Genomic DNA, 15681 nt, shown 5'->3' with positions numbered 1-15681 from the left:
CTCTCGCTCTCTCAAAATAAATAAATTAAATAAATACATTTTTTTAAAAACGGAGTTGAGAAATTAAATGACTAAATGACATAAAACCAGCTACCTTCACTGTTGGCCCCCTAAGACAGATATATCGACCCATAAGACATATAAAAAGTAGTTGGAAATTATGAAAAAGAATTGTCTTTAGTAACACCTAGGTGATGCCGTCAGTTGAGCATCCAGCTCTTGGTTTCAGCTCAGGTCATGATCTCAGAGTCATGACATTAAGCCCTTTGCCCCACCCTGTCCTCAGCGCAGAGTCTGCTTAAGATTCTAACTCCCTCTCCTTCTGTTCCTCCTGCCTGTGTTCTCTCAATCTCTCTCTCTCTAAAATAAATAAATCTTTTTTTAAAAATCCTCTAATAATATAAAACTAGATTTATAAATTTAAAAACATTTTAAGTTTGACTGTTTCCTTAATATAAAAAGGATAATCCATTTTTATAGAAATCTTTTTTTTTTTTTGCATATTGCCAAATTCTAGCATAGGCTGAATTTCCAAATGGGGACCTTTCCATTAGAGAAGGGAAATTTATGGTAAAAAATTTCTTCTTTTAAGTTAAATATAGGAAAACTTTAGACACAGCAATAAATTTACTCACCTTCCATGGGCATGGAAATTTAGACGTAAAAACTGGTCCTCATGTGAAACTGCTCTTTTGGCACGCTGGTGTTTTTGGTGTAGTGAATCCACATCATATGATAATCCTTCATAATGTCTAATGTATTTATTTAAAGGATTTCCATACTGACCTATAAAAAATAAACAGTTCAAATTAGTATCATTCTGATGATCCATTCTAGTTCTAATATGATTCCACGATTATTCAAATATCTACTAATACGTATGAAACACAGTCTCACTAATGTTAGTAGTTTCACATACATTTTTTTAAAAAACTTATTGGCGCCTGGGTGGCTCAGTGGGTTAAGCCGCTGCCTTTGGCTCAGGTCATGATCCCAGGGTCCTGGGATCAAGCTACCCCATCAGGCTTTCTGCTCAGCAGGGAGCCTGCTTCCCTTCCTCTCTCTGCCTGCCTCTCTGCCTACTTGTGATTTCTGTCAAATAAATAAATAAGATGTTTAAAAAAAAAAAAAACTTATTGTAATAGGAATTTCAACCACACACAAAAGTGTGAATATTAGCCATAGGTTTGTCTTTGATGTCTTTTTTCAGGTTACGTTTTCTATTAATACTTCGTTGATAAAAACTATCAGGAACAGATACTGACTTGTGTCACCTGGTTTTTCTGCACCTAGTAAGTTGATTATATGGATTTTTTTCTTTTTAGTTTATTAATTATAATGAATTAAATTGACAGATTTTCTAATATTAAACCAACTCCACATTACTGAAATAAACCCTATTTGGTCATGGTGTATTATCTTTTACAGTCACGAGACACACTGGTCTATAGCGTTCTTTTTCTGTACTATCTTTGCCAAGGTTTGATATTACAGTAAAAGAGGAGTTGGAAAAGTATACCTCTTTTTCAATTTTCTGTACACTTTTATATAGAATTGGTATTAGTTCCTCCTTAAATGTTTCATAGAGTTCACCAGCAAAGCTATCTTGCCCTAAAGTTCTCTTTGTGAAAAGTTAATTAACTACAATTTCAATTTCATATATAGATAAAGAGCTATTCAGGTTATCTACTACCTTTTTTTTTTAAGATTTATTTATTTATTTGACAGACAGAGATCACAAGTAGGCTGAGAGGCAGGCAGAGAGAGGGGGGAAGGAGGCTACCTGCTGAGCAAAGAGCCTGATGCGGGGCTTGATCCCAGGACCCTGGGATCATGACCTGAGCCAAAGGCAGAGGCTTAACCCACTGAGCCACCCAGGCACCCCTAGGTTATCTAAAGTGAGCAGTAAGAAGTTGTCCATTTTGCCTAGATTGTTAAAAGTTACAGAAATAAATCTGTTCATAATATGCCCTTATTATGCTTTTCATATCTTTTGAATCTGGGGTGATGTTACCTCTCTCATTCCTGATACTGGTAATCTATATCTTGTCCTTTTCGTTCCTGATCAGGATGGCTAGAGATTGATTTTTACTGATCTTCTTAAAAAAAAAACAAAACAAAAAAAACTTGTCCTTTGATTTTCCCTCATTATTTTTGCTATCTATGTGTTGGTTTTCACTTTGTTCTTCATTTTTTTCTGCTTACTCTGAGTCTACCTGCTCTTTCTTGTTTGTTTCCAAAGGTAATATCACTGATTTAAGACTTAGCTTCTCAAAACAAAAAAAAAAACTTAGCTTCTTCTCTAATTCAGATGTTTACTGCTATAAATGTCCCCATTATACAGCACTAGCAGCAACCCCCAGATTTTGTTGTTACCACTTTCATTCCATTCAACATACTCTTGAATTTCCTTTTTGACCCTTGCATGTCCTTTTAGAAGTCTGTTGTTTACTTTCCAAATATTGAAGATTTTTCAAATACTTTTCTGTTACTGACTTCTAATTTAATCCCACAACAGCCAGAAAACTTGCTTTGTGGTATATATCAATCCTTTTAAAATCAGACACTTATTTTATAATCGAGAATATGATCTATCTTTGCAAATATTTCATGGGCACTTGAAAATAATGTGTATTCTGCTGTTAACAGTAGTGCTCCAAAAATGTCAATCTCTGTTCTTATTGAGTCAGAGTATTCTATAAATGTCAACCAGGTCAAGTTGGTTGCTGAGGTTGTTCAAGTCTTCTATATCCTTAATGATTTCGATCTACCTCTTCTATTATCAAGAAAGGGGTATTGAAATTTGTCTATGACTGATTTTTTTTCTATTTCTCCTTGTAGTTCTTTGCTTCATTGATGTTTGAAGCTGTTATTATTATATGCATAGATGTTAATGATTATCATGCCTTTTGGATTAATTCATCCTTTATCATTATCAGATGATCTTTATTCTTTTAATATTCTATGTCCTAAAATCTACTTTGATATTAATATGGCCATTACCCTCTTCTCTGGGGACTAGCATAGTGTATCTTTTCCCATCCTTTTACTTTTAACCCATTTGTTTTGGGTTTTTGTTTTGTTTTGTTTTGTTTTAGATTTTTATTTTATTATTTATTTGAGAGAGAAAGAGAGCATGAGCATGAGGGGAGAGGCAGAGGAAGAAGCAGACTCCTCACTGAGTGGAGAGCCCAACGCTAAGTGGGGAGTCCAGCATGGAGCAGGGAACCTGATATGGGACTCGATTCCAGGAACCTAGGATCAGGACCTAAGCCAAAGGCAGCTGCTTTACCAACTGAGCCACCCAGGCACCCCTGGACTAATTATTTTTATGATTCCATTACTATCTCTTCATTGGATTATCAGCAAAATCCTGTGTGGTTATTTCAGTAGTTGCTTTAAGGCTTTTGGTATATATCATTAACTTATCCCAGTCTACCATTAACAGTTCAGGTACAAGAACCTGACATTACTATACTTCCATTAACAGTTCAGGTAGAAGAACCTGACATTACTATACTTCCACTTTCCTCCTGCTGGCCTTTAGAAGTTATTGCCATTGAATATTTTACTTTTTATAAATCTCACAATATACTGTTATTGTTTTGGTTGAAACAGACAATTATCTTTTAACTAGGCTTAAACAACAAAGAAAAATTCTCTAACATTTCCAGGGTTCTTTATTTCTTTATGTGAATCCATATTTCCATCTGGTATCATTTTCCTTCTGATTTCCTCTAACACTTCTTCTGCTGGTAAAAAAAAAAAAAAACTCTTCCAGCTTTTATATGTCTGAAAGTCTTTATTTTGTCTTCATTTTTGAAAGATATTTTCACTGGGCACTCCAGGCTGTCAGGTTTGTATTTTTTCTTTAAATACTTTAAAAATGCTGCTCTACCATCTTTTCACTTGTATTCCTTCTGAGAAGAAATCTGTCATCCTTATCTTTCCTCCTCTGAATATAATGTATCTTTTCCTCCCTAGTTTGCTTTTAAGATTTTCTTCCTTATCACTGGCTCTGAGCAATTTGATTATGTGTTTCTTCATATTTCTTGAGCTTTATTTCAGTGAAATTCTTGGATCTATGGGTAGACAGTTTTTCAAACTTATTTCTTCAATTTTTTTTTTTTTAAACTCTTTCCACCCTTCCCCAGAAGGACTCGAATTACAAGTATATCAGGTCACTTAAACTTTTCCCACAGTCAACTGGTGGCTTTCCTCATTCATTAAAAATTCTTCCTTCTCTTCATTTTGAATTGTTTCTACCGCTATATCTTCTAGTTCACTAATAATCTGCAATATCTAATCTGTTGTTAATGCCATCCACTGCATTTTCCACTGAAAACAGTATAATTTTCATCTCTAGAAGTTAAAATTTGTGTTTTATATTTTCTATGTCTATACTTAATTTTTTAAATACATGAAATAAAGCTATAATACTCTTCTAATGTTCTTGTCTGTTAATTCTAATACCTGTGTCACTTCCAGGTTGACTCCAATTAATTGTTTATTCCTCTCATTAGAGACTGCTGTTCTCCTGCTTCATTGCATGCCTTATCATCTTTCATCAAATGGATGTCAGACATTGCAAATTTCACTGTTCTAAGCTTTTTGTGTTTTCATAAACATTCTCAGGTTTTGTTACAAGAGAAAGTATAGTTACATGAAAATAGTTCAAGCCTTTTGGGTCTTGCATTTTATGATTTGTTAGGGGGGTCAGGAACAGTGTTCAGTGTAGGATTAATTATTCCCCACTATTTTTTTTTAAGATTTCATTTATTTATTTGACAGAGAGAGACTGGGAGAGAGGGAATACAAGGAGGGGGAGTGGGAGAGGGAGAAGCAGGCTTCCCACGGAGTAGAGAGCCTGATGCAGGGCTTGATCCCAGAACACCGGGACCAAGACCTGAGCTGAAGGCAGATGCTTAATGACTGAGTCCCCAGGCGCCCCATTCCCCACTACTGAAGCAAGACCTATTTGAGTGGTCTACCCCATTGCTCCACAAATTCTGAGTTTTTTTCAGTCTAGCCAGTGAGAAGAGGCACATTTCCTGCTCTATGTGAACACAGGGCACTCCTTCTTTCCCTGGCCTCAGCTAGTTTCTTTACATGTATGCATTATTGATCAATACTCTGCCAAACACTAGGGAAACCCTTTGCAGATCTCAGGAATTCTCTCTCTATGCAGTGCTTTTCACTCTGATGTTCAGTGAACTCTAGTTGCTCTGGTCACACCCTCCCCCCAACCCTCAGTTTCATCTTCTTAACTCAGAATTAATTGGCCTCCATCTAGGTTCCCTCCCATATCACTGCAGATGGAAATTTTCTGAAGATAGAAAGCTGAAGCAATCATAGGTCTTGGCTCATTCGTTTCCCGTCTCTCAGGGATGATCGTCCTTTACCATCTGGTGACTAGTGTCTTTCAAAGCTATGGTTTCTCTGGTTTTTGTTTGTTTTTTCCCTGAGTTTCCTTAGTTTGTTTCAGGCAGAGGGATAAATCTGTTCCTGATTTCTCCATCTTCACCATGAGCAGAAGTCAAAAGGAGTGATTCCTTAAGGTATCAGAATTTCTTCCCAAAGAAAACTGCCTTCTTTTATAAAACAGAACACCAAAATTAAAAAAAAAAAAAAACTATAATGGTTTATCTAATGTATTCCATAAAGCCTAAGTGTACATCGCCAAATTTTCTATACATATGCAAGTCAGTGGGTAGTCATTATACAGCTAAGGACACAAACTCTTACGTCAAATCATCTGGGTTTAAGTTCTGAAGACTGTGCACAAGGTAAATATATGTAACACTACTGAGCTGTACACTCAGAAATGGTTAAGGTAAAAAATGTTATGGTAAGCATTTTTTTTTACTAGAATAAAAAAATTATCTGATTTAAATACCATTACCTTCATTTATTAGCTTGTTGCCCTCATCAAATGGAACACTCACCTTCGGTGCCCCATCCTTAAAATTGGAGAGAAGCAGAATACCTCTCTCTTAAGGCTATTTGGATTATGATTTAAGCCATGTGTGGCAATTAGCAAAGTGCCTACAATACCATATAGTGTCAGTAAATTATTCATCATCATCATCTCCTCCATCTCTTCCTCTACTTCTTCTTCCCACACTTGCCTTTGAGACCTACATACACAAACTGAGGCCATAAATTGAGGAATAAACACAGAACTGGGTTTCATTCTGATACTTCCTACCTATGACTAGATGAGATGGGTAAATATTTAACTTTTTTAAAATCTCAGGGTTCCTATCTGTAAAACAGAGACAACGACTACCTTAAATGCATGTAACCTGCTTAGCACAAAGGCTAGCATTAAAAGGTCATTTAACGTAAACTATTATTGAGTCACTTCACTGTCCTCTTAAATGCACTGCTCTCAAGAGAGATGACAAGAATGGAGTCCTAAACTAGAATCCAAAAATATCTTTGCAACTAACAAAGAAAATACAGTGAACCCAGGATATAAGAGATGACAAAGCCTGCTAGTATGAAACTTTTAAAAATCAAGACTAAATAATGGAATCAGATATTATGCATTTTCCATATTCTTTAGAAATATTTTTAACTCTATACTTGGGTTTTAAAAAACACCCCGCACAAGAGAAAATATCAAGAATGAGGAAGTGGTAGTATGAGAGCTTCTGGGTAGTTTCTTTCATTTTGAAAATCAATGTGGGATTTCCATTATTAGATAACTGAGTTGTATTAAGTGGACTGAGTAGCCACAGCACACACTTGGCTTTGCAAAGTTACTGCTTCCTCTCCTTTTTCAACACCAAAAAAGTCAACTTTTTAAGTCACAGTTCAGATAAAGTGTTCTGCCACTTTTAATAACTTAAAACAATTAACTACTGGTGTTCTGGTGGCATGTGATAAAAGCTCAATTATTTGCATGGATGGAACACTACTGGGAGAGTTATCAGTCATCTTTTCTCTGTCCCATACATATAGGAATTTTCTAAGGGAAGATAATGTTTACTTTCACTGATAAAGGATCTGAGTAATGATTTTCTGAATCTTTAAAATTGAGATAAAACATGATTCACAGATTTTAACTGGTAAAGTTAAAAATGCTACCCAGGAACATAACAGTTTTCAAGTCCATGTCATTACCCTCTTGTCCATAAAACCTATGTTTCTATGTTAACTATACCTATATATCAGTATTTATGAGAAGATCTCAGTAATTTATAAAAAAAAACAATCACTGAAGTTAAGATAATGTATTGAAACTATTTTTAATTTATATACCCCAATACTTAAAAGACATAGGGGGATCCATGGCAAAAAGAAATCAAGAAGGAAACAAAAAATATTTAGAGAGAATCCTGGACAAAGTAGAATCAATCTTAGATAATATTAAGGAAATTTTGTTAATATTCTTTAGGACAGGGGCACCTGGGTGGCTCAGTTGGTTAGGCAACTGCCTGCAGCTCAGGTCATGATCCTGGAGTCTCAGGATACAGTCCAGCACTGGGCTCCCTGTTTGGTGGGGAGTCTAATTCTCTCCCTTTGGCCCTCCCCCTCTCATGCTCTTTCTGTCTCCTTTCTCTCAAATAAAATCTTTAAAAACATATATATATTCTTCAGTTCATGAGCACTGTAGGTATATGTAAGAATACTCTGAATTTTTGAAGATACACTTTAATGAATATAGAGGTAAATGCATAATTTTCATTGAAGTAATTCCAAGTAGGAGAAAAATAGAAAGGACGCAAAATGTTAAATAAGTTTCCACTTCTGGCTTTAATGGAGAAAAGGAACTGAATTTAACCTACCACCACGATAAACAATTAGAAAATTGAACATAAGAAGAAAAGCAAATGAGGTGAGATTTACAACTGGCTCAACTCACTAACTACAAGCTGTTTCCAGGCCAATGTGCAGGGTGGAAGAACCCAAGCAGTCTGAGGGTCTCAATGAATGGAGGAGCCAGATACCTGCATTCATAGAGATCAGGCATTCAGAACTTGTGGGTCGAGTGCCAGGAAAAGCTACACAGAGAGGAGCTATAAGACCTAAAAAGGAGTCCCCTTAAATGTTTGGCTGAGTACTAATATGAACATGTGAGAGAATAAACTATCACAGGCCAGAAAAATTAACCAAACACCAAAAAAGTCAACAGAACAATCTTCAAAAGCCAATAAAGGTGATCACCAGAACAGCCCTACAAGAAATACTGAAAGGGTCCTCTAAGCAAACAGAGAGCCCAAAACTAACACAAGAGTCAATATACAGTAACAGTCACCTTTTAGACAATACAATGGCACTAAATTCCTATCTTTCAACAGTTACCCTGAATGTAAATGGGCTAAATGTCCCAATCAAAAGTCACAGGATATCAGACTGGATAAAAAAGTAAGACCCATGAATATGTTGTCTGCAAGAGACTCATTTTAGACCCAAAAAAACCCCTCCAGATTGAAAATGGGAGGTGGAAAACCATTTATCATGCTAATGGACATCAAAAGAAAGATGGGGTGGCAATCCTTATATCAGACAAATTAGATTTTATTTTATTTTTTTAAAGATTTTATTTATTTATTTGACAGAGAGAAATCATAAGTAGATGGAGAGGCAGGCAGAGAGAGAGAGGGAAGCAGGCTCCCTGCCGAGCAGAGAGCCCGATGCGGGACTCGATCCCAGGACCCTGAGATCATGACCTGAGCCAAAGGCAGCGGCTTAACCCACTGAGCCACCCAGGCACCCCTCAGACAAATTAGATTTTAAACTAAAGACTATAATAAGCGATGAGGAAAGACACTATAATTAAAAGCAATATCCAAAATAAGATAATAATTGTAAATATTTATGCCCCTAACATGGGAGCAGCCAATTATAGAAGCCAATTATTAACAAAATTAAAGAAACACATCAACAATAATACAATAGGGGATGGGTGAGCCTGGTGGTGGGAATTAAGGAGAGCGCATACTGCATGGAGCACTGGGTGTGGTACATAATCAATGAATCTTGGAACACTGAAAATATAAAATTAAATTAACAATAATACAACAGAAGGGGACTCTAACACCCCCCTCTGGGCAATGGACAGATCATCCAAGCAAAAGATCAACAAGGAAATAAGGGCTTTGAATGACACAGTGGACCAGATGGACTTCACAGATATATTCAGAACATTCCATCCTAAAGCAAAAGAATACACATTCTTCTCTAGTGCACATGGAACCTTCTCCAGAAAGCATCACATGCTTCATCACAAATCAAGTCTCAACTTGATTTAAAATTCATGGAAACAAACAAAAATGAACACACAATTTTTCAAATTCTGTGGGATACAGCACAGGCAGCTCTAACAAGACGTTGATGAGGATGAGGAGAACAGGGAACCTTCCTACATTGTTGGTGTGGATGCAAGTTGGTGCAACCACTCTAGAAAACACTATGGAGGTTCCTCAAAAAGTTGAAAAGAGAACTATCCTATGACCCAGCAATTGCACTACTAGGTATTATCCCAAAGATACAAATGCAGTGATCCAAAGGGGCACCTGCACCCCAATGTTTATAGCAGCAATGTCCACAATAGCCAAACTATGGAAAGAGTCCAGATGTCCAATGAGAGAAGAATGGATAAAGAAGATGTGGTATATATACATACATACATACATACAGTGGAATATTATGCAGCCATCAAAAATGAGATCTTGCCATTTGCAATGACATGGATGGAACTACAGGGTTTATGCTACGCAAAATAAGTCAATCAGAGAAAACAATTATCACATGATCTCACTGATACATGGAATTTAAGAAACAAGAGAGAAGATTATAGGGGAAGAAAGGAAAAAAAGAAGACAAACCAGGGAGGAAGACAAATCATAAATCTCTTCATCTCAGGAAACAAACTGAGGGCTGCTGGAGGGGAGAGGGTTGGGGAACTGGGATGGCTAGGTGATGGATACTGGGGATGGTATATGTTGTGATGAGCACTGTGTGTGGTGTTAGACTTACGAATCACACACCTACACCCCTGAAATAATACATTATATGTTAATTTAAAAAATCAATAAATAAATGCCAATAAAGGACTGAGAAGTGTTCATATTCCCACCAACCAGGGAAGAAAGACCTGTAAAATATGGAGCACTGAGTACAGAACTCAGAAAAATAATACCTTATTCATGGGGTAAAATTTGCCTAACACTAAAGCTGTTGAGGACCTTATGCTACCAAAGATAAGGGCAATATTCCAAAGGGTTAACGTGGTTCCAAGTAGTTTAACTATAGGAAGTTTTAACTATAGTTTAACTATAGTAGTTAACTATAGGTCATTATCTCAGGGTCCTGGGATCAAGCCCCACTTCAGGCTCTCTGCTCAGCGGAGAGCCTGCTTCCTGCTCTGTCTCTCTCTGCCTGCCTCTCCGCCTACTTTGTGATCTCTGTCAAATAAATAAAATCTTTAAAAAAATCAAACATGCAAAAAATAATAATCGAATGACCTACATCCTATCAAAAATTACCACGCATGTAAAAAAGAAAATCAGAAAATGTAAATTTATTTTTCTGCATGATGGGGGAAAAAAATCATACATTAGAAAGAGAAATTGCAGAGATGATGGAATTAGCATACAAAGAGGTTAAAACGGCTATTGTCAATACATTCCATATGTTAAGGAGCATACAAAACAAACATGAGGAGGGGGGAAGTAAAAGATTTAACTACAAATCTACAGAATCAAGAAACTCAACAAATCTTAAATCAGAATTAAATATAGGTGTGCCTGGGTGGCTCAGTGGGTTAAGCCTCTGCCTTCAGCTCAGGTCGTGATCTCAGGGTCCTGGGATTGAGCCCCACATCTGGGCTCTCCGCTCAGGCAGAAGCCTGCCTCCCCCTCTTACTCTGCCTGCCTCTCTGCCTACCTGCAATCTCTCTCTCTGTCAGATAAATAAATAAAAATATTTTTTAAAAAAGAATTAAATATAAAAGAAAACCACTCAGAGGCAAATCATAGGCTAATGGCTGAAAACCAGGGGCAAAGAAAAAAACCCAAAGAGCTAGAGAAAAAGACACATTACATACATGTGAACAAAGTTATAAATGACAGCATAATTGTACATAAGTCAGAAGATAATGCAGCAACATGTTTAAAGTACTTTAAGAAATAAAAGTTCAGGGTGCCTGGGTGGCTCAGTGGGTTAAAGCCTCTGCCTTCGGCTCAGGTCATGATCTCAGGGTCCTGGGATCGAGTCCCGCATCGGGCTCTCTGCTCAGCAGGGAGCCTGCTTCCTCCTCTCTCTGCCTGCCTCTTTTGCCTACTTGTGATCTCTGTCAAAGAAATAAATAAAATTTAAAAAAAAAAAAAAAAGAAAGAAAAAAAAGTTCAACCTAAGATTCTATACCCAGTGAAAGTATCTTTCACAATTTAAGGTGAGTGGGGAAAAAGGTGAAATGATCCCTTTTTCAGACTTCAAAACCCACAGTCATCACTAGTAGACCTGCATTACAAGAAATGTTAAAGGAAGCTTTTCAGGCAGAAGGAATGCTACCAGATGGAAATCTGTATTGACACAAAGAATAGTGCCAGAAATAATGAATATATGAGAAAAAAGAACTTTTTTTAATCCTTCCAAAAGTTAAGTGACTGTTTTAAAAAACACAACGTACTGTCACATTTATGACACATACAAAATTAAAATATACGACAATAGCACTGTGGAGAACAGAAATGGAATTTTGTATTATTTGAAGGTACACAATAAGTTATTGATATATATATTATATACCCTAGGAACACCTCTAAAAAATATAGTAAATATAACACATAAGCTATTGAGCAGAGATAAACAGAATCTTTTTAAAATAAATTAATCCCAAAGAATGCAGGAAAAGGGGGAAAAGGGAATAAAAGAAAACAAATAGTATGATGGTTGTTTTAAGCTCAATAAATATATTTAAAGTAAATGACCTAGGGTCCCTGGATGGCTCAGTCAATTAAGCATCTGCCTTTGGCTCAGGTCATGATCCTACAGCCCTGGGACAGAGGCCCACAGCAGGCTCCCTGCTGAGCAGACAGCAGGCTTCTCCCTATTCCTCTGCTCCTCCCCGAGCTCATGTTCTCTCTCTCACTCCCTCTCTCTCAAATAAATAAAATATTTTAAAAAAGTAAATGATCTAAACATAAACAAACGGGAGACAGTCATTTTTTCATTTTTTAAGAAAAGGAGCAGGTAAATACAGACCATACAAAAGATGTTTAAAACACAAAAATAAAGATGAGTTAAAGTAAAAAGGATGGGAAAAGTTATTCCATACCAACAATCCAAAGAAAGCTGGAGTAGCTAAGGTATTATCAAAGTAAACTTCAAAACAAAAAAATTATGGGTAAAGAAGGACATTTCCCAATTTATCAAAAGGACATAAATGTGTATCACATACCAGAGCTTCAAAGCACATGAAGAAAAAGTTGACAGAACTAAAGAAGTTATAATTATAGTTGGAAATCGTAACAGTCCTCATTGAACAAGGAGACAAAAAATAAAAATACAGAAAATTTGAACACTATCAAACCACTTGATCCAATTAACATTCACAAAACATTCCACCCAACAACAGAATATTCTTTTCAAGGACATATGGAATATTCACCAAGATAGAACTTATTTCTAGGCCATAAAGCATGTGTCTATAAATTTAAAAAGGCTGAAATTATATAGTATGTTTTCAGACCATAGCGCAATTAAATCAGTAACAGGTATGTGGTAAAATCCCCAAATATCAGGAACTTAACACACTTCTATTCAGCCCACAGGTCAAAGTAGAAATCAAAAGGGATATCACAAAGTATTTTCAACTGACAGCAAAGAGCAGATGAGAACTTTATAGATTGATGTAAATGTTCTATGTTGTGATAGTAGTTATATGGCTATATATATTTCTCAAAATTAATTGTTGAAGTTTACTGTATAGAAATTATACCTCAATAAAGCCAATCAAAATTTTAAAAAACGCTGAATCAAACTGGTAGGTATATGGCTATCTGGCCTTTCTTTTACCTTTCCCTAAGTTATAAAATTTTCAAAAACAAAAGTCCAGAATCTAAAACAAAGATAACTCAAATATTACAATTTACCCTCTTTAAGGAAAATTAATGAAATCAACATTCTACTCAATTCCAAGAAACTACTAAGCAACCTATAATGACTCATTATTCAAAAATAACTACATTTTGGTTAATAAGACAGAAGTAGTAAGAAATGGAAGAAATAAAAAAGATTAAGTGACAACTAGTGATCACAGATACCAAAAGAACATCGGAGGAAAACAAACATCAAGGGAAAATATCAGTGAGAAAGTAGAAACTACACCATCTTCAAGAACTTTTTAGCAGTTGAAGTTCCAACTCAAAATTTAAGCTAAAAAGCTAAAAGAAAATCTGGGAGCCTACTACTCACCACATGTTCAAATAATGAGTTCATTCATTAACTATTAACACAGATACCGGAAATCTGTGCTTGTGGATGTTTCAGTCTTAACACACAGAACCATACTATTCAAATTGTGTTTTGGGAACTGGCTGCATGGGTAGCTTCTGGAGAACTGTTAGCAATGAAAAATCTTGTGCTCCCCTTCGGAATCCCCCAAGCAACTCAGGCTCTATCGAGACCATGATTCCCAGTGATCTATAATATACATCCAACTTTCAGAAGCTCTGCAACTTTTCTGTATACAGAAATTCCCTGACTTCTACTAGCAGCTATATCTTTTTTTCCAAAATCTGGCTTCAATCTACACATTAATAGTATATTAACAGTTACCACAGGTGCTACCACTTAAGCAAGAAACGCCTTACCTGTTACCACAGGTAAAAAGTTTCCAAAAGTTCCCACCTGTTACACAGAAAAAGTTCCCAAATAATATAAAACAGAGGAAGCAAATCACCCAAAAGTCAAATGCAGCAGGCCACCTGTTTTCGCAACACAATTACATGTTTGTTCATTTATGTATTTTCTGTCACTGCTTTCATACTACAACAGCACAGCTGAACAGGCAGAACATTACAAAACAGGCATCAAATCCGTAGGAAGTCACTTTAGCACTTACTGACTAGTTACAAACCATCTTTTTTTCCTCTACAACACGGGTTCTAACTTGAGATCCATGTGCTTCTGCAGGAGATTTTTGAGCTCCTTGATTTTGCATGCAAAATTCTAAGAATATTATTTTCTCTCTTTTTAGCTGGTACTTTATTGATTCTGCTTCTCTTACTTAAATCTTTTATTCATCTATTTGTAATTTATTCATCTATTTGTAATTCTATCTTTTTTTAAAACTTACTACACTAACCAGGACTAACAAACCATGCTGAATAACAGTAGAGGGCATTTTTACTCTGCTGATTTTTACAAGCATATCTTTAGTTTTTATCATACAATATATTCATAATATAATGCTAAGGTTATTTTTTTCCATTCCTATTTTAGAAATATAGTATTTTAAAATTTCCTATAAATTTCCTATTCCCTGGGGATAAAAATACATTATATGTTTATAAAAATTAAAAATTAAAAAATAAAATAAAATTCACATGAAAATCTGGCTAAAAGACATTTAAAAGAAAACTTCACATGTCACATCTTCAAATTGAAGTTAAAAATCCAAAACTACGTAAATCTATTTTATTTTTAAAATGTATTCTAGGGTGCCTGGGTGGCTCAGTGGGCTAAGCCGCTGCCTTCGGCTCAGGTCGTGATCTCAGGGTTCTGGGATCGAGTCCCGCGACGGGCTCCATGCTCAGCGGGGAGCCTGCTTCCCTCTCTCTGCCTGCCTCTCTGCCTACTTGTGATCTCTCTCTGCCAAATAAATAAATAAAATCTTTTTTAAAAATAAATAAATAAAATAAAATGTATTCTAATTATTTTAAGTGTATACTGATAGCTCATTATGTACAAAAAATCTTGATTAGATAATTTTTAAGTATTTAAATAATGTTTAAAATTGGATCTAATAAATGAAATTCATTGAGCACCTGCAATCTGCCAGGCTCTCTAGTATTCTACATTTTTTTTTTCATTTAACCCACCCGAAAGACAAAGTTAAGAACTATTAGCCCATTTTTAACAAAAATTGAGGTTTGAGAAATACGTAACAAGCCCAGAGGTGTTTCTGGGCTATTTGCTATTGGCTAGCAAATAGGAGGCAGTGCCAAGAAGATAACTCTGGTATCAGTTACTTCATGATTTTCTGCAATAATTCTATTACCCCCATCATAAACAAGAAAAGCCATCATTCACATTCACATTTCTGATGTAATTATAAAAAACTAAAGAGAGGTGCACCTGGCTGGCTCAGTTGTAGAGTATGTAACTCTTGCTTGTTCTCAGAGTTGTGGTTCGAGCCCCATCTGGGTGCACAGATTACCTAGAAGTAAAATGGTCTACAAAAAAACAAAAACAAAAAAAAACCTGAAGAGAAAAAAAATATATCAAAATACAGCACATGGCAGGGACCTTTCAAAACCTAAACTGACATGTACCTCTAAGATGCAGAAAATCGTATAATAAAATACCAAATAAGAACATACCTTTTAAAGACCCAGAAAATATATATGTATACCCTTGATTTCCACAGCTTGTGAATGAAATTGGCACAGTTTACTCCACAGGAGCCCATGCCAATCTCCAACCCTCTGCACTACTTAGCTCAGT

At 35.8% G+C, this 15681-nt stretch overlaps 1 protein-coding gene across 1 annotated transcript in view; it reads right to left on the bottom strand.

Annotated features, from left to right (window-relative positions):
- ADAM10 (ADAM metallopeptidase domain 10) overlaps positions 1 to 15681 on the bottom strand; it is a 133810-nt gene that overhangs the window by 99984 nt on the left and 18145 nt on the right. Inside the window, exon 2 of the mRNA XM_044230393.1 lies at positions 636 to 786. Coding sequence (XP_044086328.1) covers positions 636 to 786 — 151 coding nt within the window. The remainder of the gene's footprint in view (positions 1 to 635; positions 787 to 15681) is intronic.

This window comes from Neovison vison, chromosome 13 (genome assembly GCF_020171115.1).
Source record: "Neovison vison isolate M4711 chromosome 13, ASM_NN_V1, whole genome shotgun sequence".
In the NCBI taxonomy this organism is placed as follows: domain Eukaryota; kingdom Metazoa; phylum Chordata; class Mammalia; order Carnivora; family Mustelidae; genus Neogale; species Neogale vison.
Note: the sequence above shows the minus strand (reverse complement) of the source record. Positions and strands in the feature narration are given on the sequence as shown.